A 19,819-nucleotide genomic window follows, 5' to 3' on the forward strand; every position below is an offset into this window, starting at 1 on the left:
TGAATAGTGGGTGAATATTTTTATAACCTATCCACTTTTATGAGATCAAACCTAAGATTTGAAGTTCCCTACTTAGGGGTGACAAGTGCTCACATTGCAGCTATTTGCACGGATGCTTAAGGCCTGCCTCAGCTCCCCCTCTTTGCCTCTTACTTGAGGCACCTTTACCTAAATTGATTTTGTTTTTGCCCCTACACTTGGCTTCTTCTCTCACAATTTCACACCCACCCCAACCCTCACCCGTCTCTTTGATATTTTTTTTTTCACCCCCTAGTGTCAATCCAATTTTCAACAGACAGAAAGTTAAATGGAGATAGCAACTCCAGTATTAGGAACACCATCATTTGGCCTCTTCAGAGACCAAAGGATGACGTCACTGAGACTACACCCATGTTTTATACAGTCTGTGTATGGAATGCTCCAGAGTGAACCTGTGACTCAAATCTCCTCAAGAACATACTCAATCCAGACACTCTTAACCATGCCAGGGGTTGTGTACAGATGTTGAAGGCATAGGCCGTATAAACAGCCCAATATTCACACAGTGCAGCATTACTGTTCAAGTGTAGGTTTGACTTTGTCTCATCTCTTAGTATCAAGTTCCAAGTGCAAGTGCAGTGTGATGTTTGTATTACGTAAGGTGTAGCAGCACTAACGAAGTCAAAACACAGCTTTGTTCTTCATGTACGGGAATAAGTACGCTTCTCAACAAGACAGGATTACCAGGGCATAAAAGCAAATTGGATTTCCTCAGAGACACTTTTTCCTTTCTCTGTCTCGCTGAAATAATCTCTGATCCAGTCGAGCGAGGTGGCCCCCCAAGTACCTTGGCCCTGAGCCTCTTGGGGGGGCCCAGGTAAGAGGTTAGTGACAGGAAATGCCCTCTAAGCTGTATAAGCCTCTGCAGGCTGTCCATGTGGCCCAAAGCGATAACAAGAAAACACACAGAGCATCGTTTGCAACCTCTCCTCAGAAATAAATACAAAAAAGAATTTAAGACGGAGAGCAGCCACGCTCATGTCTCTAAACATTCCAGCTAAATCCCTCCACCCACCTTAAATGCACTCACTCATGTACTCTGTTAAATACATCAGCTGCCTTTGCTTGGTTAGCGTTTCTCTCTGTGTATGATTGTGTGTGTGTGTGTGTTTTTGATAACCAGCCTGTTTGTGTGTCTGTGCAGGTGACAACAGTGGACAGGTTCCAGGGCCAGCAGAATGACTACATCATCCTCTCTCTGGTCCGCACCAAAGCCGTGGGACATCTGAGGTAACCAATTGAATGCATGCCAAGCAGAAAAACTCCCACCAGGGACACCATCAGCTGCTATTCCTCTACAAAACACACAAGTGTAATAGGATCCAAAACTTAAATACACATCATCCAGAGAAACAACAACAAAAACCTAAGCGCTTAACTCTCCGGAGACAGCTGCTCTCAAGCGGCTCTCTCCTTTTGTCGCGTGTAGCTACTGACAGAAGTTTGCTGAAGGGAAAAAACCGACTATAACACTGCGGCTGTCTTAAAGTATGTATGAGCTTAATTTGAAGCAGGCAGGATAAGGGGAGCGTCAGGACAGCGTGAGCATGTCAGTGGAGCTCACTTCACTTTCTGTGCTGTTTTAAGAGAAGCCATTGTGCTCCAATGATTGGGGCGAGACTTTCAAACAAAGAGCTCTGTACTGATCAAAGGCACACCATGTAACAGTCATTAAGGGGCGTGATGGTTAACCAAACTGTAGCGACACGTCTATTCAATTCCACGTCCCATTGCTATCCTCCTAACTAACACGTGCAGGGCTCTGCCTTCTTATCTCTGCGCTCCCTCGTCTCCTCACTTGTCACCTCCTACACTGATTTTTTTTTTCATAGTGGAATGGCCTTTCGTTTCTCAGCTTGCCATTAGATCCCTATGGGCTCTTCACACTTAATGCGCTGCATGTTTTATAACAGACAATTTAGACTGAACTCTGCCACAGTACTTAAACATGTCATGCTGTCCTCTGGCTGTGATGTACAGTAGCTGCTGTTAGAATTGCACCCCTCACAGCTTCATCAAAGCTGCCCTGCCAGAGCCCCCCCACCCCCCAATTGCGCGTTGGTAAATTGGAACCCTGGCGTTAATAATCAGTTATTCCTTATGTAGCTAAATACATGCTTTCCTTCCACACCCCACTCTTTAGCATGCCCATTTTAAACTGACAGTATAAACACCTAAAAGTCTATTTTCATCTCCCAGATAAAGCAGTGAATTCATGTAGCTGGAATGAGAAGGACAGCGGGGCCACATAAAGTGGTACTTTATCTTGCTGGCAGCGCCTGCTCTCCTCTCACTATCATTCTTTTGATCTTGTCTTACACTGGATATTGCACACTGCCTTCCACACACTCTCAGCCCACTCTAAGTGGGAAGGTTGTTGAAGGTTATCAGATGGTGTCCCTGTAACAATGTGCTACAACTTCACTTATCTGGTGAGGAAGAATACTATCGCACGGGCGTGTTTTTCACTCGATGCATTTCACCTCATTGTTAAAACACAGTGCCTAGGGGGGCGCCGGTAGTCTAGTGGTCAGTGTGCTCGTCCCATGTACTGAGGTTTAAGTCCACAAGAGAGTGGGCGCCCCGGGTTCAAATCCCACCTGTGGCTCCTTTCCAGCATGTCATTCCCTACTCTCTCTCTCTCCCTGATTTCTGACTCTATCCACTGTCCTATCTCTAAAATCCCGTAAATAAAACCTTCCACAAAACACAGTACCTACATTACCCAATATGTAGCTTTAAAGTAAACTGCTAGCTTGGGGAAAGATGAGAGGTGCTCACCCTCACCACACCGTGGGGGTTAGTATGTTTTTTTCTTAAACGTACTAACCCCATGCTTAATCAAGACATTTATGGCTGTGATTTAATTGTATTATTAATTTGCATTTGTATTTCTCAAGACCTAAAAGTAGACCTTTAAAATGACTGATGTGTAAAATCAGCACTCTTTATAAACCACAGTGCCTTGTTGATCTGGGTTTTTTTCGGTGTAGATTTATTTTCATTCATAACTTTGAGCTCCTGACACTTCTCAATGGTCTGCCCAGTGGTTGAAAGAGCAATGGTTCATGGGAAAACCTTGTGCAGTACATTGCGTTTTCCACAGACTGGGATCCCTGTGGCGTACCACTGAGTTCTACCTCACAACCCTCCCCCTCCTCCTCCTGTACTCTCTCCTCTTCCTGCATCCCTCCTCGTGGCACTCTGCTGCCGTGACAACCACAGGGGGACACAGCTGACCATATGACGAGCTGACCCTCGCTTTGACAAGAGAAGCATTCCTGCTGATGCACACAGGCACGGTCACATCCAGGAGCGCACTCTTTGACAGATCCAGACACGCTCTGACATGGACACACACACACGGGAACACACACGAACGGTATTCGCCCACTATGCCCTGTCGTGTCACAGCATAGCCCAGGTGGGCGTCTCTCTCAGTAGTACCATGTCCACAGGCTATAAAGCTTCCTGATTGGTTCATCTCTTCTTGAACTCTGTGCTCATTGGTTGTTGGCTGTTGTAGTTTGTCTCTGTGGAAATGTTGCTCTTTCAAGTTTTGTTTCAGGCTTGAAATTTGCAGTTAGTTGCAGTTCCATATAAATCGTCTGCACACGTTAACTCCCGTAAATCCGGCACAATGGTTTCCATAAGCCTTTTTCACTTATATACATATTCATGGAGCCATCGTGCATATTGGTAGGATTAATCCTCTTAATCTTGTGGAGTGCTCAGGTGGACACGTTCCACGTTTTTGGCTGCATTTCAGCATTGGTATGTGTTGATGTATTTTTGGTAAGTGCATACATACAAACATCCAAATCAGTATACAATAAACCAGAGCTGCTCAAGTGAGCGAAACACTTCTTCCCCCTTATACGCCCTTCCTCAGTTTGTGGTTGTCTCAAAGATTTATAGACCAGCTGGTTGGACATATTTTGCATGGCTCCATTAGACTGCCCATCCACTCCCCTCAAACACACAATATGAAGATCGATTACAAAATGACGCTGGTTGAATTGTTTCCCCGCCGTCTTTTTATAATGGCTGACTGAAAAAAGACTACACTTATGTTTCTTTCTATGTGCAAGACAATTTGAAGATGTGCATCATAGAGATGTTTTTTTACCACATTGTATCCTCAGTAAGGCTTTCATGTGTTCAAATGAGCTGTTTGGTGTGTTTTTTTTAGCGATAAAACTTTAGTATATGGACATCCAGGAGCACTTCTCTTAAATATAGCAGCTAAACAACCACTTTTGCTGTTACTGTAAGCCCAGCAGGATTCCTCCATTCTCTGGGTAATGATTCCTCAGTTTTTTGATCTATTAATTCAACTGGATAGAGAAAAAAACGAGCCCATCTCTGCCCTCTCTTGTCACCCCCCACCTCTCCCTCTCTTTGTCTCATTTCTCATTTATGCCTGCCCTCTTCCTCTCACTTCTTTATTTCTTTCTGCTATATTTGTCCCCCTCACCTACTGCTTCTTATCCCTCTCTAAACCTCTCTCCTCCTACACAGATGTTCATTTCTCTCTCTTCAAATCTTCCCTTGCTTCCTTCCACTTTGATCCCTTTACCTAAATTGATTTTGTTTTTTGCCCCTACACTTGGTTTCTTCTCTTCCAATTTCACACCCACCCCAACCCTCACCCGTCTCTTTGATATTTTTTTTTTCACCCCCTAGTGTCAAACCAATTTTCAACTTCATTTTTTCCCCTATCGCTCTGCAGGGATGTGAGGCGTCTGGTGGTCGCCATGTCGAGAGCCAGACTGGGTCTCTACATCTTCGCTCGGGTGTCGCTGTTCCAAAACTGCTTCGAGCTGACTCCTGCCTTCAACCAGCTCACTGCCAGGCCTCTGCAGCTGCACATCAGACCGCACGAGTACTACAGCCAGGAGCAGCCTGTACGTACACGCATGCACACACCAGATTCTTAAAGCACAATAATCTTCCACTCCATTAAATTTGGCTGGTAAAGAAAGCACACAAGCTACAGCATCAATTTCTTAAAAAACAGCTGCACCCTCCAACATCCCTCCACGTCATCACTACCACAGCCACCTGACTCTGTCTAATCCTGCCTTCATATTTTGAATGGCACCATTGAAAATATCCCATTCCTTCACTAGTCCCTCTTCTTAGTGAGGATTTACCCAAAGACCCTGCTCTGTTAGCAGCATTCTGTGTGTGCTGTCTGCAGACCTGGCTATAATTAACCCTCAAAGGTCAGAAGGCACAACCAGTATCCCAAAACCCGCCAGGCCGGCATGAGACGGCTGTTGTCTGGTCACTCTATCTCGCTGAATGGCGTGTGTGGCAACAGTTGTTTCTAAAATACCCCACAGCCTCTGACGCTTTCTTTGACTGTGGAGTGTTCATCCCCAGGGGGGACAGGCCTCTCGGGCACGCACATGAGGCCTCTGCTTAGCCCGTCGATGTGGAGTAAGTGAACCTCTACCGCCTACATGCAGATGCAGATTAAAGCCTTATTTGTGTGTGGTAACACTGGACCAGAGCTTTAACAGTCTTAAACAATGCTGAGCCAGAAGCAGATTTAAAAATAAAATATAACATTGTCACTTAATGTTGCATATAGATGAACACATATATTCAGCGCTGTTGGATAGTATGAGACAGACACTAAAGCCTGATGTCTAATTACTGGGAAACACATTAACACCCTGATGTTTTTTTACTGGTGGTTTAAAAGCAATAAACCACACACAGTTAACTTTTATTCCAGAGGAGCATTCACTCTGACATGATACCCCAAGGGCCTCTGAGAGCACAACCCCTAAATTTAGGAGGCAACAGCCCTGTAGATTGAATATTCTGCTCGTCTCACTCCTCAGTTTATCCTGTAGGACTCCGTCTGCATACTAATGCTGTCAAATTACAAACTCTGAAACCTCAAATCCTTGGGTAGTACGTGAGGAGTTACAGCTCGGGGGCACTCCCAAATTTGCTTTCCCATAATAAGCAGGTAGCGGGGAGGTGGAGAGTGAATTTCCCTCCAAATTTGCATCAGATCAGTAGTTTACCACGGGGTGCTCGAGATAATACATGTTAACAAGACACATTGAATACCTCATTCTCATTCCTATCACATTATTCCTGAATTCAAAACTGTTTTTTTTTTTTGTTTTTGCTTTCTTTCCTCAGAGAGATGCTTCTGGACAGCCTGACCAAATCATCAAGAACATGCCAGAGATGGCCAATCTGGTGTACAATATGTACATGCATATGATCCAGACCTCCCAGAAGCACAGACAGGTAGACACGTCTGTTATGTAACTCCCATCAGTGCTGTCTCCAGTGCAACACTCACTCTTATTAGATTAGACACCAGACATAATATAAAAGTTATATTTCACTCCTTTTAAACTCACTGTAAAAAAAATCGTCCTAACATTGTTTAAATCTTATTATATTAGGAATTTCAGCTCTGCTAATCAGTCTGTCTCACTTGTATTTTTAACCTTTGACCTTGAAAACAGGTCTGTTGAAAGAGGTCAGGGGATTTTTACATTCGGTGTCAAATTTTCTATCTTGTGCTAACTTGACTTAAAATTAGAATAATATTTGAGCAAGAATATATAATGTTTGTCCTCATGAATCATAATAAGACCATATCCTAGCAGAATTCACCAAGATTGAATTTTGAGTGATTCTAAGCAAAGGGTGGAAATTTACTCGTAACATTTTGAATCTGTTTCCTCACCTTATTTTCTGCTTAGCAACAACAGCAGCAACTGGCTCTGCCTCCGCAACAAGCCAAGACGGATGCAGCGCCGGACAAAGAGCCAGTCAAGTCTGCGGAACCACAGGAAGAGACCCCGATGGAACAGGACGCCCCGGAAGGAGAGTCAAAACCGGAACCAAAGTCTGAGGACAAGAGTGAGATCAAAGAAAGTCCAGACACAGAGGCGCGCGCAAAGATGCCCGAGCATCCCGGCAGAGACAGCGACAGTGACGGGGAGGAGAGTGGAGAGGAGAAGTAGAGCATCTAGATATGGGACTACTTTCAAGTTAAAGCTTCACTCAGTGAGGGGGACCAGGTTCAAATGTCCCTCGGAAAGTGGAAAAATTAGTGTGGAGCCCGTGAATTTGTTTTGTACTGAAAGGCAATAATGGTGTAACTGTTTCATGAATTTTTCTAGATGATTTGAATTTTGTAACCATCAATCCTTTTTTTATTAAAAAATAAAAGTCCTTCATTGTCTGGGCCATCTTCTACTTAACAGTAAATGCAACAAACCAAAGCTTATAATACTCTGTTAAAACTCTTATCTACATTCCTCTCACATGCAACAGACAGATAAATAACCCGTATATATTCAACATGTTTAAGCCTTGTTAAAATCTTTCTGTCATGATACGTTCATCCATTCATCTGTTTCCCTCCTCTGCTTTAAGCACAGCTGAAATCTGGTTGGCTCAGCCGATACCGGCAACACAAGCCGCGACTAAGCTGCGTTTGTAGGTCAGTCACTTCACCCAAGGGCCAGTGTGCATGCTGGGGGATTTCAACTCACCCTCTGGATGTACACAGTCACTCAACCAGCAAGCCCCTTAAATCCTCTGCCATTCATAACTTTGTGTGGAGTGCTAACAGCATCAGGCTCTGCTAAACGGCACATATTGAAAAGATCAGGTGTTGAGGTTTGACGACCGAATTCATGCAAATCATTTGAGGGTTTACGTTGTTGCATCAAAACAAACATTCAAAAACCAAGTTCAAGCACAAGCCTTTGTACTTAAATCCACTTAAAATCAGGAGGTCAACGCGGTCCACAGCACTGCAGACAAAAACACAGACTTGAAAGTTAATTCATTATCGTGCACCAGAGGTTGGTTGTTGTTACATCATTTCACAGACAGACAGAGGGAACAGGTCAGAAGCACAGCTGCTCCAGCCTGGGCCTGTCTGAAGACCTGATGGAGAAACCATGTGTTGATAGATGCGGAGAGACGCATTATTCTGCATTCAGTCAAGTGAGGGGGCCATGAAATGTCTGTTGTTTTCCATCATGTGAGAGCGGGGCACCCCGGGTCGCAGTGAGCATGAGAATTTTCAGAGTAGACGGCTAAGAACGCGAGTAGATTATGAGGTTAGAGGGGGGGGAGATAATCTCTGTCTGCTCCTATCTGTGTCTATGAATAACAGACAAAAACATGGGCATAGAAAACCAAAAAAAAAAAGAATATCAATATACTGTGTTGTCTGATGCTGGAATATTTCTACGTTTGCTTTTTTTTACTAATGGACATCCTCAAAAATAGCCTTTTATGCAGCCATCAGCCAATTGTACATGTCTTTCTATCATGTGTTCACTACCTCCCCCTCACTAAAAACCCATGACAGCAACCATACTCTCTTGAGTCACATGAATGTCTGCATTTTGTAATATCACCCCATGCTCCTCAAGAAGACTTCCCAGTTCCAACTCTCTGTTTTCACCCAGCTGACCTCTCGAGAATCCAGTTGCCCGTGGTGCCTCGTTTTAGTCAATTAGAGCTAACTGGTGGGAAGTGGCCACTGCTGTTCACACAACATTTCTGAAAGTCTCGAGCAGGATCTGGGAGACCGGAAGGAATAGCTACGAGCGAGCAGGAGATCAGGAGAAACACTTCTTCCAGAAGCTTTTATCTGCTGAAGGTGAACATGTCTTTTATACTCACACGACAGGTATTCATTAGGTTAATTGCTACTTTGCAAAGCTTTTCCTTCTAACCTCTGCTACCGGGCCGATGTGTCACTGAGCTAACAGCATGCAGTAAAAACTGTTAATGTACTTCTGGTTATGAGCACAGATGCTGTGTTAATGTTCTCTGTTTAGTAGCCTGTCATTTATCATGTAACTTTTGCTGCAGCACATTTCAGTAAAAAAGGTCTGATGTATACAAGGGGAAGAATTTGAATGGCAATCAAGTAAAGAGAGTGAAAAGGTTTTATTAGAGGTTTGAGGCTATTACAGAGGTCAGGGTCCAGTTGTGCAAAGACATCCTGCCCTTAAAATAATTACATTTAAGGGGTTTTATGTGTTTCTTTTTTCCTAGCCACTGTGGGAAACGCTCTTGTTGAATGTGTAATTTATTGCCCAACCCTTCGCGACAGCGGTGTCACAACAGGAAATTACACATTATGCAGAGTCAAGACAGAAGAGCCCGCAGGGGGAGGAGAGGGGGGGGGGGGAAGGATCTGACCATGGTTTCTTAAAGCTAAAACAGGCTTAGGGAATCTGACAGCAAGCAACACTTCCACACTCACTAAAAGCATCAGTTCTACAATCTGAACTTCAAGGCTGGGCCTCAGGGCAGATTGTTCTGGTGGATTCTCACCCACACACACAAAAAAAGCCCCTCTCGCTTCATATTTCTTGGGAAATGGTCTTGTTTTAAAGTCTCCAAACATTAAATCATCAGGTGGAGATGGTTCATAAATTGCACAGCATTCCAATGAGTAATTCTTCACCATTGATTTAGCATCCAGGCACGTTAATAGCTCAAATTAGCAGCACATGATACTCCTGGCTGCTGTTTATCTGCGCTGACAGATGAGGTAATGCTCATTACCGAAGTTATGCATGATCTCTGCTGATCTGCTATTAGCGGGTGACTAATGTGCCAGTGCTGGTATTCAACGCCGCGTAAGGGCGGCACGCTCACTTCAACGGGGTGGCTGGTGGTTACTGCTTGGCGTGGCTAGCTTATCATGCTTCGTCAAGGCCAATGCCTAATCCCGACAAGTACATCCAGATCATCAACAGGGTGTGTATCAATCTGATAATCTCCAATCATCACTGAAGAGACTAGGAAACTCAAAGTAGCACGTTGATGCTCTAGTAGTGACTGACCAACTCCCTTTTAGTGTTTTCACACACAAAAAAAAACTCCTGAAAATGTCCCACATTTTTCAGGGTGGGCTGCATGTGTGAACGCAAACGGGCAATTTTTTCACCCCGAGTTTTCTTTCCAGCGACCTAATAAAATGTCCAGGTGTGGTCCCTTTGAGCTGATGTGTGAACACAGAAGTTAATCAGGAAAATTCCCCACAAGTGATGACTCAGTTATGACACAGCCTGTCAGCGATCAGTGCGATGGTGCTGTCGTGAAGCAGACTCGTACTCTTTTCTGCTTCATGGCTTTTTTCTTGACCACTCGTTCGTTGACACTGTGAAGGGTGACGGCCTATCCTAAGATCTTGTAGAATTTCTCAGGAGTGCATGTGTGGAAAAAGTCTGATAACCACTTTTAGCTTCTTCGTCTGAAAACCTCCAGTTGAAGCGTTTGGCTTTGCAGAGCATGCTGAAGTCCACTTTGATAAACTTTCATCTTTCTCTCTCTCCCCTCAGTCTAGGATGGCCAGTTGCGGGTCTTGTTGCTGGTGCATACTCTGGCTGGTGATTCTGATTCACATCGGCTGGCCCCTCGCAATCCTCTTCGGGGCCCTCTACGGCCTCATCAGCCCCCTCACCACCTGCCTCGGCCTGGACCGATTCTCCGATCTGCTCCTGGTGGGGGCCAACCTGGGCCGGACCTGCGCCAATAACATGAGGCACTCCAAGCCTTTGTATTGAGATCAATCAGGAGAGGCCATGGCAAGAGACGGAAGGCTGATAGTGGCTCATCTACAGAGAAAAGCCCTTTCACTTTGAGGAGGGTTTTTTATTATGTGGAGGTATCCTGAGCTGCGTGGTGCTAAATAAAGTGAGAAACTTTTTTTTAATGTTTACCAGCTTATGTAACAATAAGGTCCGGAAGGTCCGGAAAATGGATTCCACTCGTTTTGTTAACACATAATTAACCATGGATTTCAATTTTGTGTGGGTTTGTCAGGAAGGAAATAGGCTTTGTGTTCATGGTCTGTGTTTGGTGTTTAATTCACGATGACACTGCAAGAAGAAGATAAGAGTTAAAATGGCAATTTAACAATGGAAATGCTCAGACTTGTAAATGACTGTATGGAAACTTTTAATGCGATTAAAACTGCTTTGAACTTGCCCTCTGTGTTTGTCGACTGACTTATTGTGTACAGTATTTCCATGTTTTAAGATATTGAGCTGAAGGTAAATAGAGCCAGAGCTCTGGAGATATGAACACATGCATTTCTGATTTCCCTCAAATTTTGTTTACCCGCTTGTTCTTGTAAAAGAGGAATCAAGGAAGGCAGTGATATCATTCTCCGACAGTGAGCCGAGTAATTTCTACCCAGTAATACACCACTCATATGAAGCCATCAAACACTTCAAGCTTTGTTACAATATTGTTGGCCAATTGGTGGCAGCAGACAAACATTTGTAGTATTTTACAGTGATTGACATGACGTTTTAAACCTCAAATTATGACTAAAAGTCTCATTCTTTTAGCTCTGTGTTCATCTCAACCAGCTCTTTAAAGAACAATCTTAAGGCTCTTAAGCGGCTAAATGCTCTGATATGTTTGCTTGCTAGATGCTTCATTTGGCAAACAGTATTTTGGTGCCGTGCAGGTGCTCTACTACAGTCAACAGAGATGTGATTCTCCCGGATTTTCACATTGAAAAGTTGACCCACAAGAATATTATAATCCATGACTATTTCTTTAAAAAAAAGTTGAATTTGTTCTCTCTTTTTAAAACACAAAACACAAACCTGAATCTCGTCTGCTCTGTCTCTTGTTGAAAAAGATCTTGGCACAAGTTGTTGTTTTATTCTGTGGAAACATAAAGGATCCTTTTCCAGGTAAAACTCAGCTAAAATAAACTACTGTATATGCTTTAGTATTTATATAGATGTGTGTGTGTTTACTGGAACCAAACTAAGATAGTTTCACAAAGTTTAGGAGTGCTTCTGTCAGCAGTCAGCAAAAGATTGAAGAGCACTCAGAAAACAGTGTGAAAGGGAAACGACTGAGCTGACTCTGGGATATGGAGTGCCAAGTTCTTGAAACTTTCAGATAGTGTCTTGACTGGTGGGACTCTGTGGCTGGAATGGTTTTAATGCTGCTTGTTTTTGAGTCTTTGTTTCTAATAATGAAAAAAAAGTAATGAAGTGGTTAAAGACTGCAGCTGGGCTTTAAACTTGTTCTGAAAGTTTTAACTTCTGGACTGAAAGGTTGAGCCTCTGTTTTTTACCCTGAGACTTGAACCTTTGAAAGTAAGCTTCTTAAGTAAAGATTGAAAAGTTTATACACTAAAAAAAATGCTCTGAAGAAGTTTGATGCTGTGGCTCAAAGGGCCGTAATGCGGTTCTGAAGTTTTGACATTATGGGTTTCATGCCTGCATAAATTTTGAAAGCCAACACCCAGAGGAGAGGGTGAAAAGTTCTCAGTGAAGAGCTTGAATGTTTAACTATTACACAGCACTATGTGCAGAGAGCAAATTATTCAGATCATTTTTTACTGGGCATGGAAGGAGGAGGAGGGTAGAGGCAGAGGGATGATGCTAACAACACAAATATTCCAGAGGATGATGTTTGACAGTTTAACTGAGAGCAATAATACTTCAAAATGGATCCATCGAGATGGATGAGGTGTTGTTGAAACAAAACGAAGTTTTATAGACGGACAACTTCAACAAATGTTTCCGAACATGCCATTCAACATTCACAGGGGCGTGTCCGGGCTTCTCTGACTGGGGTGGCCCAACTGACTTATGCAGGGGTGGCCTAACGTGTTACTTCCACACATGCGTGCACAAAAATCTAATTTATTTACCCTTTGTAACACCACTAATCTACCCTACTGTTATGTTACCTGAGAGTGGAAACATATATCTTCTTGGCCTACTTCTTTAAGGATAAAAAACAAGTCATAATTTAAACTAATCAAAAACTGATTTCAAAAATGTGCAAATTGTCTAACTTGCAAAATACACTTATGGGCAATGTTTCAGTAGCGGAAAAAATGCTAATTAGTTTATTACAATACAGTGTAATGCACCTGTCTTATACAACTGATATGCTGGGCATTTATTAAAGAACATAAAATAATATCTTACATTTACATACAAATAATATTACTTGCAGCATGTTGCACAAAAAGCCAGAATTGTTGTGTTAAGAAATGTCCTGCCTCTGACAAGGCAAATAGCCAATCATCATTTAGGATTTTTGGGGCCCTTCTAGACACGCCCCTGAATATTTGATTAGGGTAACATTATAACATTAAAAATGTCACTTTCATGATTCCATTTATCACCATGGAGATGAACACTGGGATGATTCTGGAAGGAAAGGGTAAGTGAAATCTTAAGAAACCCTCTCATTGCCTGTGGATGATAATTTATTGATGACTCTTTGTAAATTACATGTTTGTCGTCATGGCAACGAAGCCGTATAATAACTCAATTTTAAAGATAGTTATGTTTGCTTCGTGTGTTTTTTTTTAAGTATGCTTGTGGCAAAAACATATTTAAAGTCTCTTTCTGAAAATAACTGTTCTGTAAATATGCCAGCTACAAGCTCTCATGCCCAGAGTTAGATAACAAAACGTACAACACTCTCATGTCTGTCTGTGTGCTAAACGTGAAGCTAGTGCAGCTACCATTCAGTTTAACCTTTTTTGACCTCACACAAAAAGAGTTAAAGGGAACAAGTGATGGTTAAATAAACCAACATATAATATCCTTGTAATGTTAAGAGGAAGTGGTAGGAGATTTTTTTTTCTCTTGCCTCGGAGAGACAGAACTAAGTCTCTATTTCCCCTCGTTTTCGGTCTTGACGCTAAGCTAAGTGGACGGCCTGTTAGCTGTCTCTTGTCACCTGATTCTCAACAAGAAATCAAATGAATTAATAATTTACAGAAACATCAACCTATTTCTTCAACCATGATTTATTTTAAAGCTTATGATCGTACGCTTATAATCTCTTTATCACATTCATGTGTGTTTTCTTTGTTTAACTGTTGTAATCAGATGTTCTCTATGCCGTCTTTCCCTCTTTTTAAAAAAAATCTCAGATCAACTGCCATGACACTTTAAATCCACCTTAAGGCAGGTGAGGTCCACTCAATTACACCATGTAGAGTCTCAGAGGGGGATCAGGTTCAGTTTCATTCTATTTCTTTAAAGCTTGTTGTTAGTTTCAACCTCTGTGACTCACAACACATGACTGTGCTCGGGGCTATCATGACAAACAGGGGAGGGCGGGGGGGGAAAAGTTTGTGCTTACCAAATATTTGAGAGGCATATCAAGGTAAATTACCTTTTGCATCTGGCACTAATTAAGCGACATTAGGTCACCTTTTGTTGCAGCGTTTCAGAGAGGGTCCGTGTGGCTTCACAGCTTTAAGGTCAGGGGTCGGTATGCGTGCACAGGGCGTGGATCGTTTTCTGAAAAGACAACAAAAAAAGACTCACAGCTCAGTGGAGGAAATTGTTTGATCGTATTTGTGTTATCTCCAGATTGACATATAAATTATAACTGACATATTTGTAGATAGATAGACGGACGGACGGACTTTTGATTCTCACTTGGAAGACTTACTTTACAAGTTCAGTGTGTTTCCTCCGATGTTGACTGAAGTGTGCACCTTCACTACTTTTATCTTGCAGCACACTTTTGAAGACGAAGACTCAGACGAATAGGAAAACTTGAAACACATTGAAAGTTCAAAGGGAAAGTCAAAAGGACCAGACGAGGTGATACAGGGAGCTACAGAGCAGAAACTGGATGGCACATTGTACAGCCGAGGTGTTCACTGGAGACAAACTGTGCAACACTTAAAAATGACTTTATTGATCCCTAAGGAGGGATTCTCTTTCAAGGCTGGGGCAGATTTGACTTCCTAACAGTAAAAAGGGTGGATGATTATTGCAAAAAAAAAAAAAGCCATCATGTTGGACTTACTTATATCTTACTGCTTTAAAAGCTCACTTGAACAGTTTGAAAATATGCAAGGCGATCAGAGCCTATTTAGCTGGACTTTTTTTTCAGGCAAGGTGTTTGGGTACCTTGCCTAAAACTCTCCTATCAGTCCTGACTGGTTCTGTGCTTTCCCAGACAACACCAAAATAGCTCCGGATTCAATACTTAGGCACCCCAATAAAGACTTTCCAAAATACTCTTGCTGAGCAGCCTACCTACAAATCTGGGTAGCTGTCTATTTTGTAGCTTATTCAAATTTGATTCATGAATATTTCATTTCCAATCCAAAAGCGCTTTTTAACCTCATTTTCCAGCCCTCTCAGTGAAGTGATGCATATGGTGACAAAAACTCATTCCAATGCGGGCTGTAATCTGAGACAAATTCATTTTATAAAAAATGAGGTGGCCAATGCCCGAATGTGTGTTGCAATATTTATTCGAGTGTCATATGAGACCCAGTTAGATTGCTTTTTTTGTCAGCCCAGCTCTGTTCCCAAACATCCTGAGGATAGACGCCACTTGCCAAAAAAGAAAGAAAAAAAAAAGAAATCGCCTGATTTTAGTTCAACTTTTTCCTGTTTTTTTTTCCTCCCAGAAGTCTTGGCACAGGAGCACAGCAGGCGATAGGCCTTGAAGCCAAGCTGACAGTGTGGCACTGAGGGAGAGAGAGAGAGAGAGAGAGAGAGAGAGAGAGGGTAGAGAGACACAAGCTGGTGAATTTTTCATCATGGTCTGAGACTGGCGTTGGAAAAAGTCTGCTCCTATTGGCTGCAAGGAGACCTGGGAGCTAGGAAGAGAAGACGTGGGGGGGAGAAAGATGGAGCAAAAGTATAGGCCTCCCTGTTCAATTAACCACCTACTGCTCTGTAATTTCACCCTCACATACACACACAGACACGCAAGGTGGGTGGGTTCACTGTTAAATGGCTGAGCGAGGAAATCACAGTTTGCAAGGCCTCAAAATGGGCCACTTCACCAGTGTGCAAGAGGAAGATCTGGTTTACAGTTTCCTCAGGAGAAACATTTCATTTTGTTTTTGTTGAGGGTTAAGGCTCGGCTAATTTTGTGATTCCAGTCATTGTTGACTAAAGTAAGCATCGAGGACACTGAGGCCACGCCCACTTTAATTTTGGGGGGTGAAATTGGGGGCTCAAGTTATCTTAGAGAAGTTCGACATTAACATCTCAAATATGAAAGACGCTTTAAAAGCTTGTTTCAGTCAGTGTGTTTAGAAATAATCTACATGAGATTGTTTTAATGTGATTCACTACGACCCATACGTTCTGCCCGAGTTATGATTCATTTAACTACATCTTTACCTTTGAGATTTCAGTTTGCAGTGGGGTTGAACTACACTTCATTATACTGAGAGGTTCTCCCTATTTTGTCAATCTCATTTAAAAAGAAAGGGAAGAAGTTTAGAAACATCTTTCATGTATTTCTAATTCAACTCATATTGACCTCAATGTTTTACAGCGACTTAAACTACAACATTATACGGTTTGTAAAAGTGGAATTCATGGCAGAGCTGTTGTGTTGGATCACTTGAGATTGTATAGTGTATGAAATATTTCAAATTGTTTATGTAAAAAAAATAGATTTTTAAAAATCAAATAATTAAGCTATGTCTTCCTTAAATGAGGTTTACTTATTTAAATGAGTAAAGATAATGCAGTCGAAACATAAATAAACGAGCCCAAGAATTACAACTAACAATCAATACCTGCCCTTGTTATGAAGATGTTTGTTGTTGCTATGACAACAAAGAGTCAGCAGCTCAAAAAGGGTTAAAGTTCAGATACAAGCCGTTATAAAGAACATAATTTTATTCCTATCTAAGTTTCAATGAGGCTTTGAAATGGAAATTATATTATTAAAAAACTCATTTTTCAGGGTAAAATAAAAATGGGGTAATAAATGTTGCTAGTTAAAGAAAGTGTGCAACATGATGCATTTCAGCATTTGGCAAAAAAAAAAAATAAGAATCACACTTTAATAGATCAACTCTTCTCTCAGGCCAACAAATAAAATGTGAAATTTATATTTTTTAATTCTGAAATGGCAAAAGAAAAAGTTTTTGTTTTTCTTTAAATGTAAGATTTCTGTTTTATTGTAGATATTAAATGCATGTCTCGGTTTTTGACAGTTTGTAGACAAAAAAATGATTTAAGTATTAAGTCGCTTTTTTTTTTTAAACATTTGTAGTTTTAACGTTGAATATAAATGATGAAAAAACAACTGAAAAATAAAATAATTGTTGGTTGCAGCCCTTGTGTTGCATGAAACTTTCTTCATTTAATTAAAAATGATTGTGACATATTTCCTTTCCTTGAATATTGATGTTGTTGCATTTTCTTTGAGTGAGTTTCATCATACTAAGTAAAAAATAATTAACATATAAAAACTTCTTCTTGACCCGCTCATGAGTCTGTAGTCTTCCAAAATCAAAGCCTGTCTCTTTAGTGAAGTCTTGACACGTGTTGCCCTGGAGCCGTTTACATAACACACTCATAATATACAAAACATTCAACTGTGAAATTCAGGAAAGTGAGACTTACTGTCCAAAGTATCAGTGGTAATGAATGAGCACATTTTTTTTTTTTGCAGGATATCTGCAGCCATACTGACAGTGATCCAGCTCTGTGCTCCTTTGAGGTGCTAACAGGGGACTTCAACATAAGCCAGCGGCTTGTCACTCAGTATTCAGCACCCAGGCCAGAGAGAGGACACCCAATTTTCACAGAGCAATATGTCTTCTCTCTGCTCTGACCTTTAAACGGCCCCTGACGCTCTAGCACAGAAAAATGCCCCACGCTGGATAAAACAAAGTGCTTTCAGACGGTTTGTATTGAGCGAGTTTGTGATGAAAAGCTAAAATGCTACATTCCAGCGCAGGAACATCCTATATATGTACTCATTATTGATTTCGGTACAAAACCATGCCTGCATCAGGCAAATGACTCCCCTCAGGGTTCTGTTAAAGGGGTTGTTCTCTTTTTATGATGTGAAATTCCCACAAAAAAAAAAAATCAATGTTTTCTTTTTGTGTGTTCTAGGCAGGTTTGTCGTTATTATCTCATTTCCACAGCTGAGTAATGAGGTAAAGCTCCTGAGGGGTCGGGTTGTAGGTAGGCCATGATGATTTCATCTCAGTGAAGGGAAAGTCACACTACAGGGCTGTTTGAGCAGCCTCCAAGTGTCTCTGTCTAATCCTAAGCACTGGCATGAGTCTCTCACACCCGTGGGTGCTATGAGAACGATCAAAACAAATATTTTACAGCTTAACAATACCCTTAAATACATCCTTGCCCCTCATGCTGGCAGCGACGGCACCTGATACAGGATGGAAAAGGACACTGAAAAGCCACATTTGATAGGAATCGAATATTCTGGCACGGGGGCAAAGTCGTGTTGAAAGCAGTCGCCCACCTTTTCCCTCGTGGTCCTCTCAGTTGCTCTCTGGGCAGACGGACTAGGTTAAGCTCCGGTCATAAAATGTTAGCATTATTTGAATACTGGGGCAAAAGGATGCTTAAAGCAGGACCTCAGCCTACCATTCATTACATAAGAGCCCAACAAAGAGTCACACAGTGAAGGGTTATGGCTCGGGGTCGGGTGACAGCAGCATATGATTCATGGCTTGCTGTGCCCTTTTGTCTTGTCCTCCTTGTGGTGGGACCATCCACTGCTCTTAGCTAGTGTTTGTTTCACAGCCTTCAGAGCTCGCTCGCCGTCCCTTTCAAGCAAACGGCCGATGTCATTCCCTGAGTCTTCTTCTTCCCTCTGTGCAGGACTAAAGAAAGAATATGGCATGTGTCACAACAGGAGATGTTCCTTTTAGCTTATTGTCCTGATGTAGGGAACAACACATTGTATTAACATTGCTTTGGATTTATCTGTCAAGGTTTTCTTACAGGGAAGAATACATTACCTTGACTTCGGTTGCATAAAAAAGATAATTACCAGACCAGTGGCTGGTGTCTGAGGTAGCATTATGTGCTCAGACAGAGGAACAGAAATATGCCAGAGAGAATGAATACAATATATTTCTATAACCTTTCATATTGAAGCAAAAGTCATTCTTCCTGTAAGACAGAGTTACCTGCATATTGTGTGCTCTAGTTCAACTGTCTGCTACATTCAAAGCAGAAAAAACTAATGGACAACCTTGAGCTAAAGCATGATTTTTTTTTAATGTTCCCTAAGTGGACACAGCATGATGTGTGGCCAAACATACAAAATCATCAATGCTGCTCATTATAAAGATTGATAATACTTGATTTTATGAAATATGTGAATGCATCCGCAAAAAACATATTTTCCTTTGCCATATGACAAGTCCAGCTACTTTTTGTGTATGAGAATGTGTGCAGGCTTGTCATGAAATGTAATAAGATGGCTTTTAATAAGTGGGGGAGGGGGAGGGGCTATTAGGTGTAATAACATGGGAATGTTTGGTCTGCAGCAGAGGCTTCCCCCCTCTCATATGTGGAGCTTCTAATGGAGTCAAACAGCCGCTGACACCAGCTGTGTGACACAAGTGCCTCTCCATTTGCTGCTGATGAGACCTACATGTGTCCTGCCAGTTTAAACTCCTGTGTGTTTAAGAGACCTTTACAGAAACACAGATAACACAGAAATTATTTTTTTTTTTTTAAAGATACCTAAATAGATTTCTGTTAACCCTGTTTTTGGGGTATTCAGAGAAGCTTCAGTTCAACTTCATGAATTCTAATGTTTTGGTGGATCGATGGAGAAGAGATCAAAAGGAAGCCTGTCATTGTCTCTCCTCCACGCATGCGCGGCAGGCACAGCTGTGCGCGCGGGAGTTCCCGGCCCTTTTGATGCCATTCATGGAGCTGCTGTTGTCAATGAGCGACCAAATATGGAGAAGGGGTCGCACTGCTCGGCCCCCTCTCACGGACACTTG

At 42.0% G+C, this 19,819-nt stretch overlaps 2 protein-coding genes across 4 annotated transcripts in view; both read left to right on the forward strand.

Moving 5' to 3' along the window:
- aqr (aquarius intron-binding spliceosomal factor) overlaps nucleotides 1-11,045 on the forward strand; it is a 57,314-nt gene extending 46,269 nt beyond the window's left edge. The window contains exons 33-37 of one of the 3 annotated variants that reach the window (XM_061062360.1): nucleotides 1,184-1,269; nucleotides 4,772-4,946; nucleotides 6,205-6,315; nucleotides 6,780-8,731; nucleotides 10,398-11,045. In XM_061062360.1, the coding sequence (XP_060918343.1) occupies nucleotides 1,184-1,269; nucleotides 4,772-4,946; nucleotides 6,205-6,315; nucleotides 6,780-7,043 (636 nt within the window). In that variant the 3' untranslated portion in view covers nucleotides 7,044-8,731; nucleotides 10,398-11,045. The remainder of the gene's footprint in view (nucleotides 1-1,183; nucleotides 1,270-4,771; nucleotides 4,947-6,204; nucleotides 6,316-6,779; nucleotides 8,732-10,397) is intronic. The other 2 variants (XM_061062359.1, XM_061062361.1) reach the window with 2 other exon arrangements.
- An 8,729-nt stretch (nucleotides 11,046-19,774) lies between these two features.
- The window catches only part of LOC132993257 (actin, alpha skeletal muscle), a 3,566-nt gene continuing 3,521 nt past the window's right edge, over nucleotides 19,775-19,819 (forward strand). Inside the window, exon 1 of the mRNA XM_061062984.1 lies at nucleotides 19,775-19,819. This exon is cut by the window's right edge and continues 81 nt beyond it. The gene's annotated coding sequence lies outside the window, so the exon portion shown is untranslated.

The sequence above is a fragment of the Labrus mixtus genome, chromosome 18, assembly GCF_963584025.1.
Source record: "Labrus mixtus chromosome 18, fLabMix1.1, whole genome shotgun sequence".
NCBI lineage: Eukaryota > Metazoa > Chordata > Actinopteri > Labriformes > Labridae > Labrus > Labrus mixtus.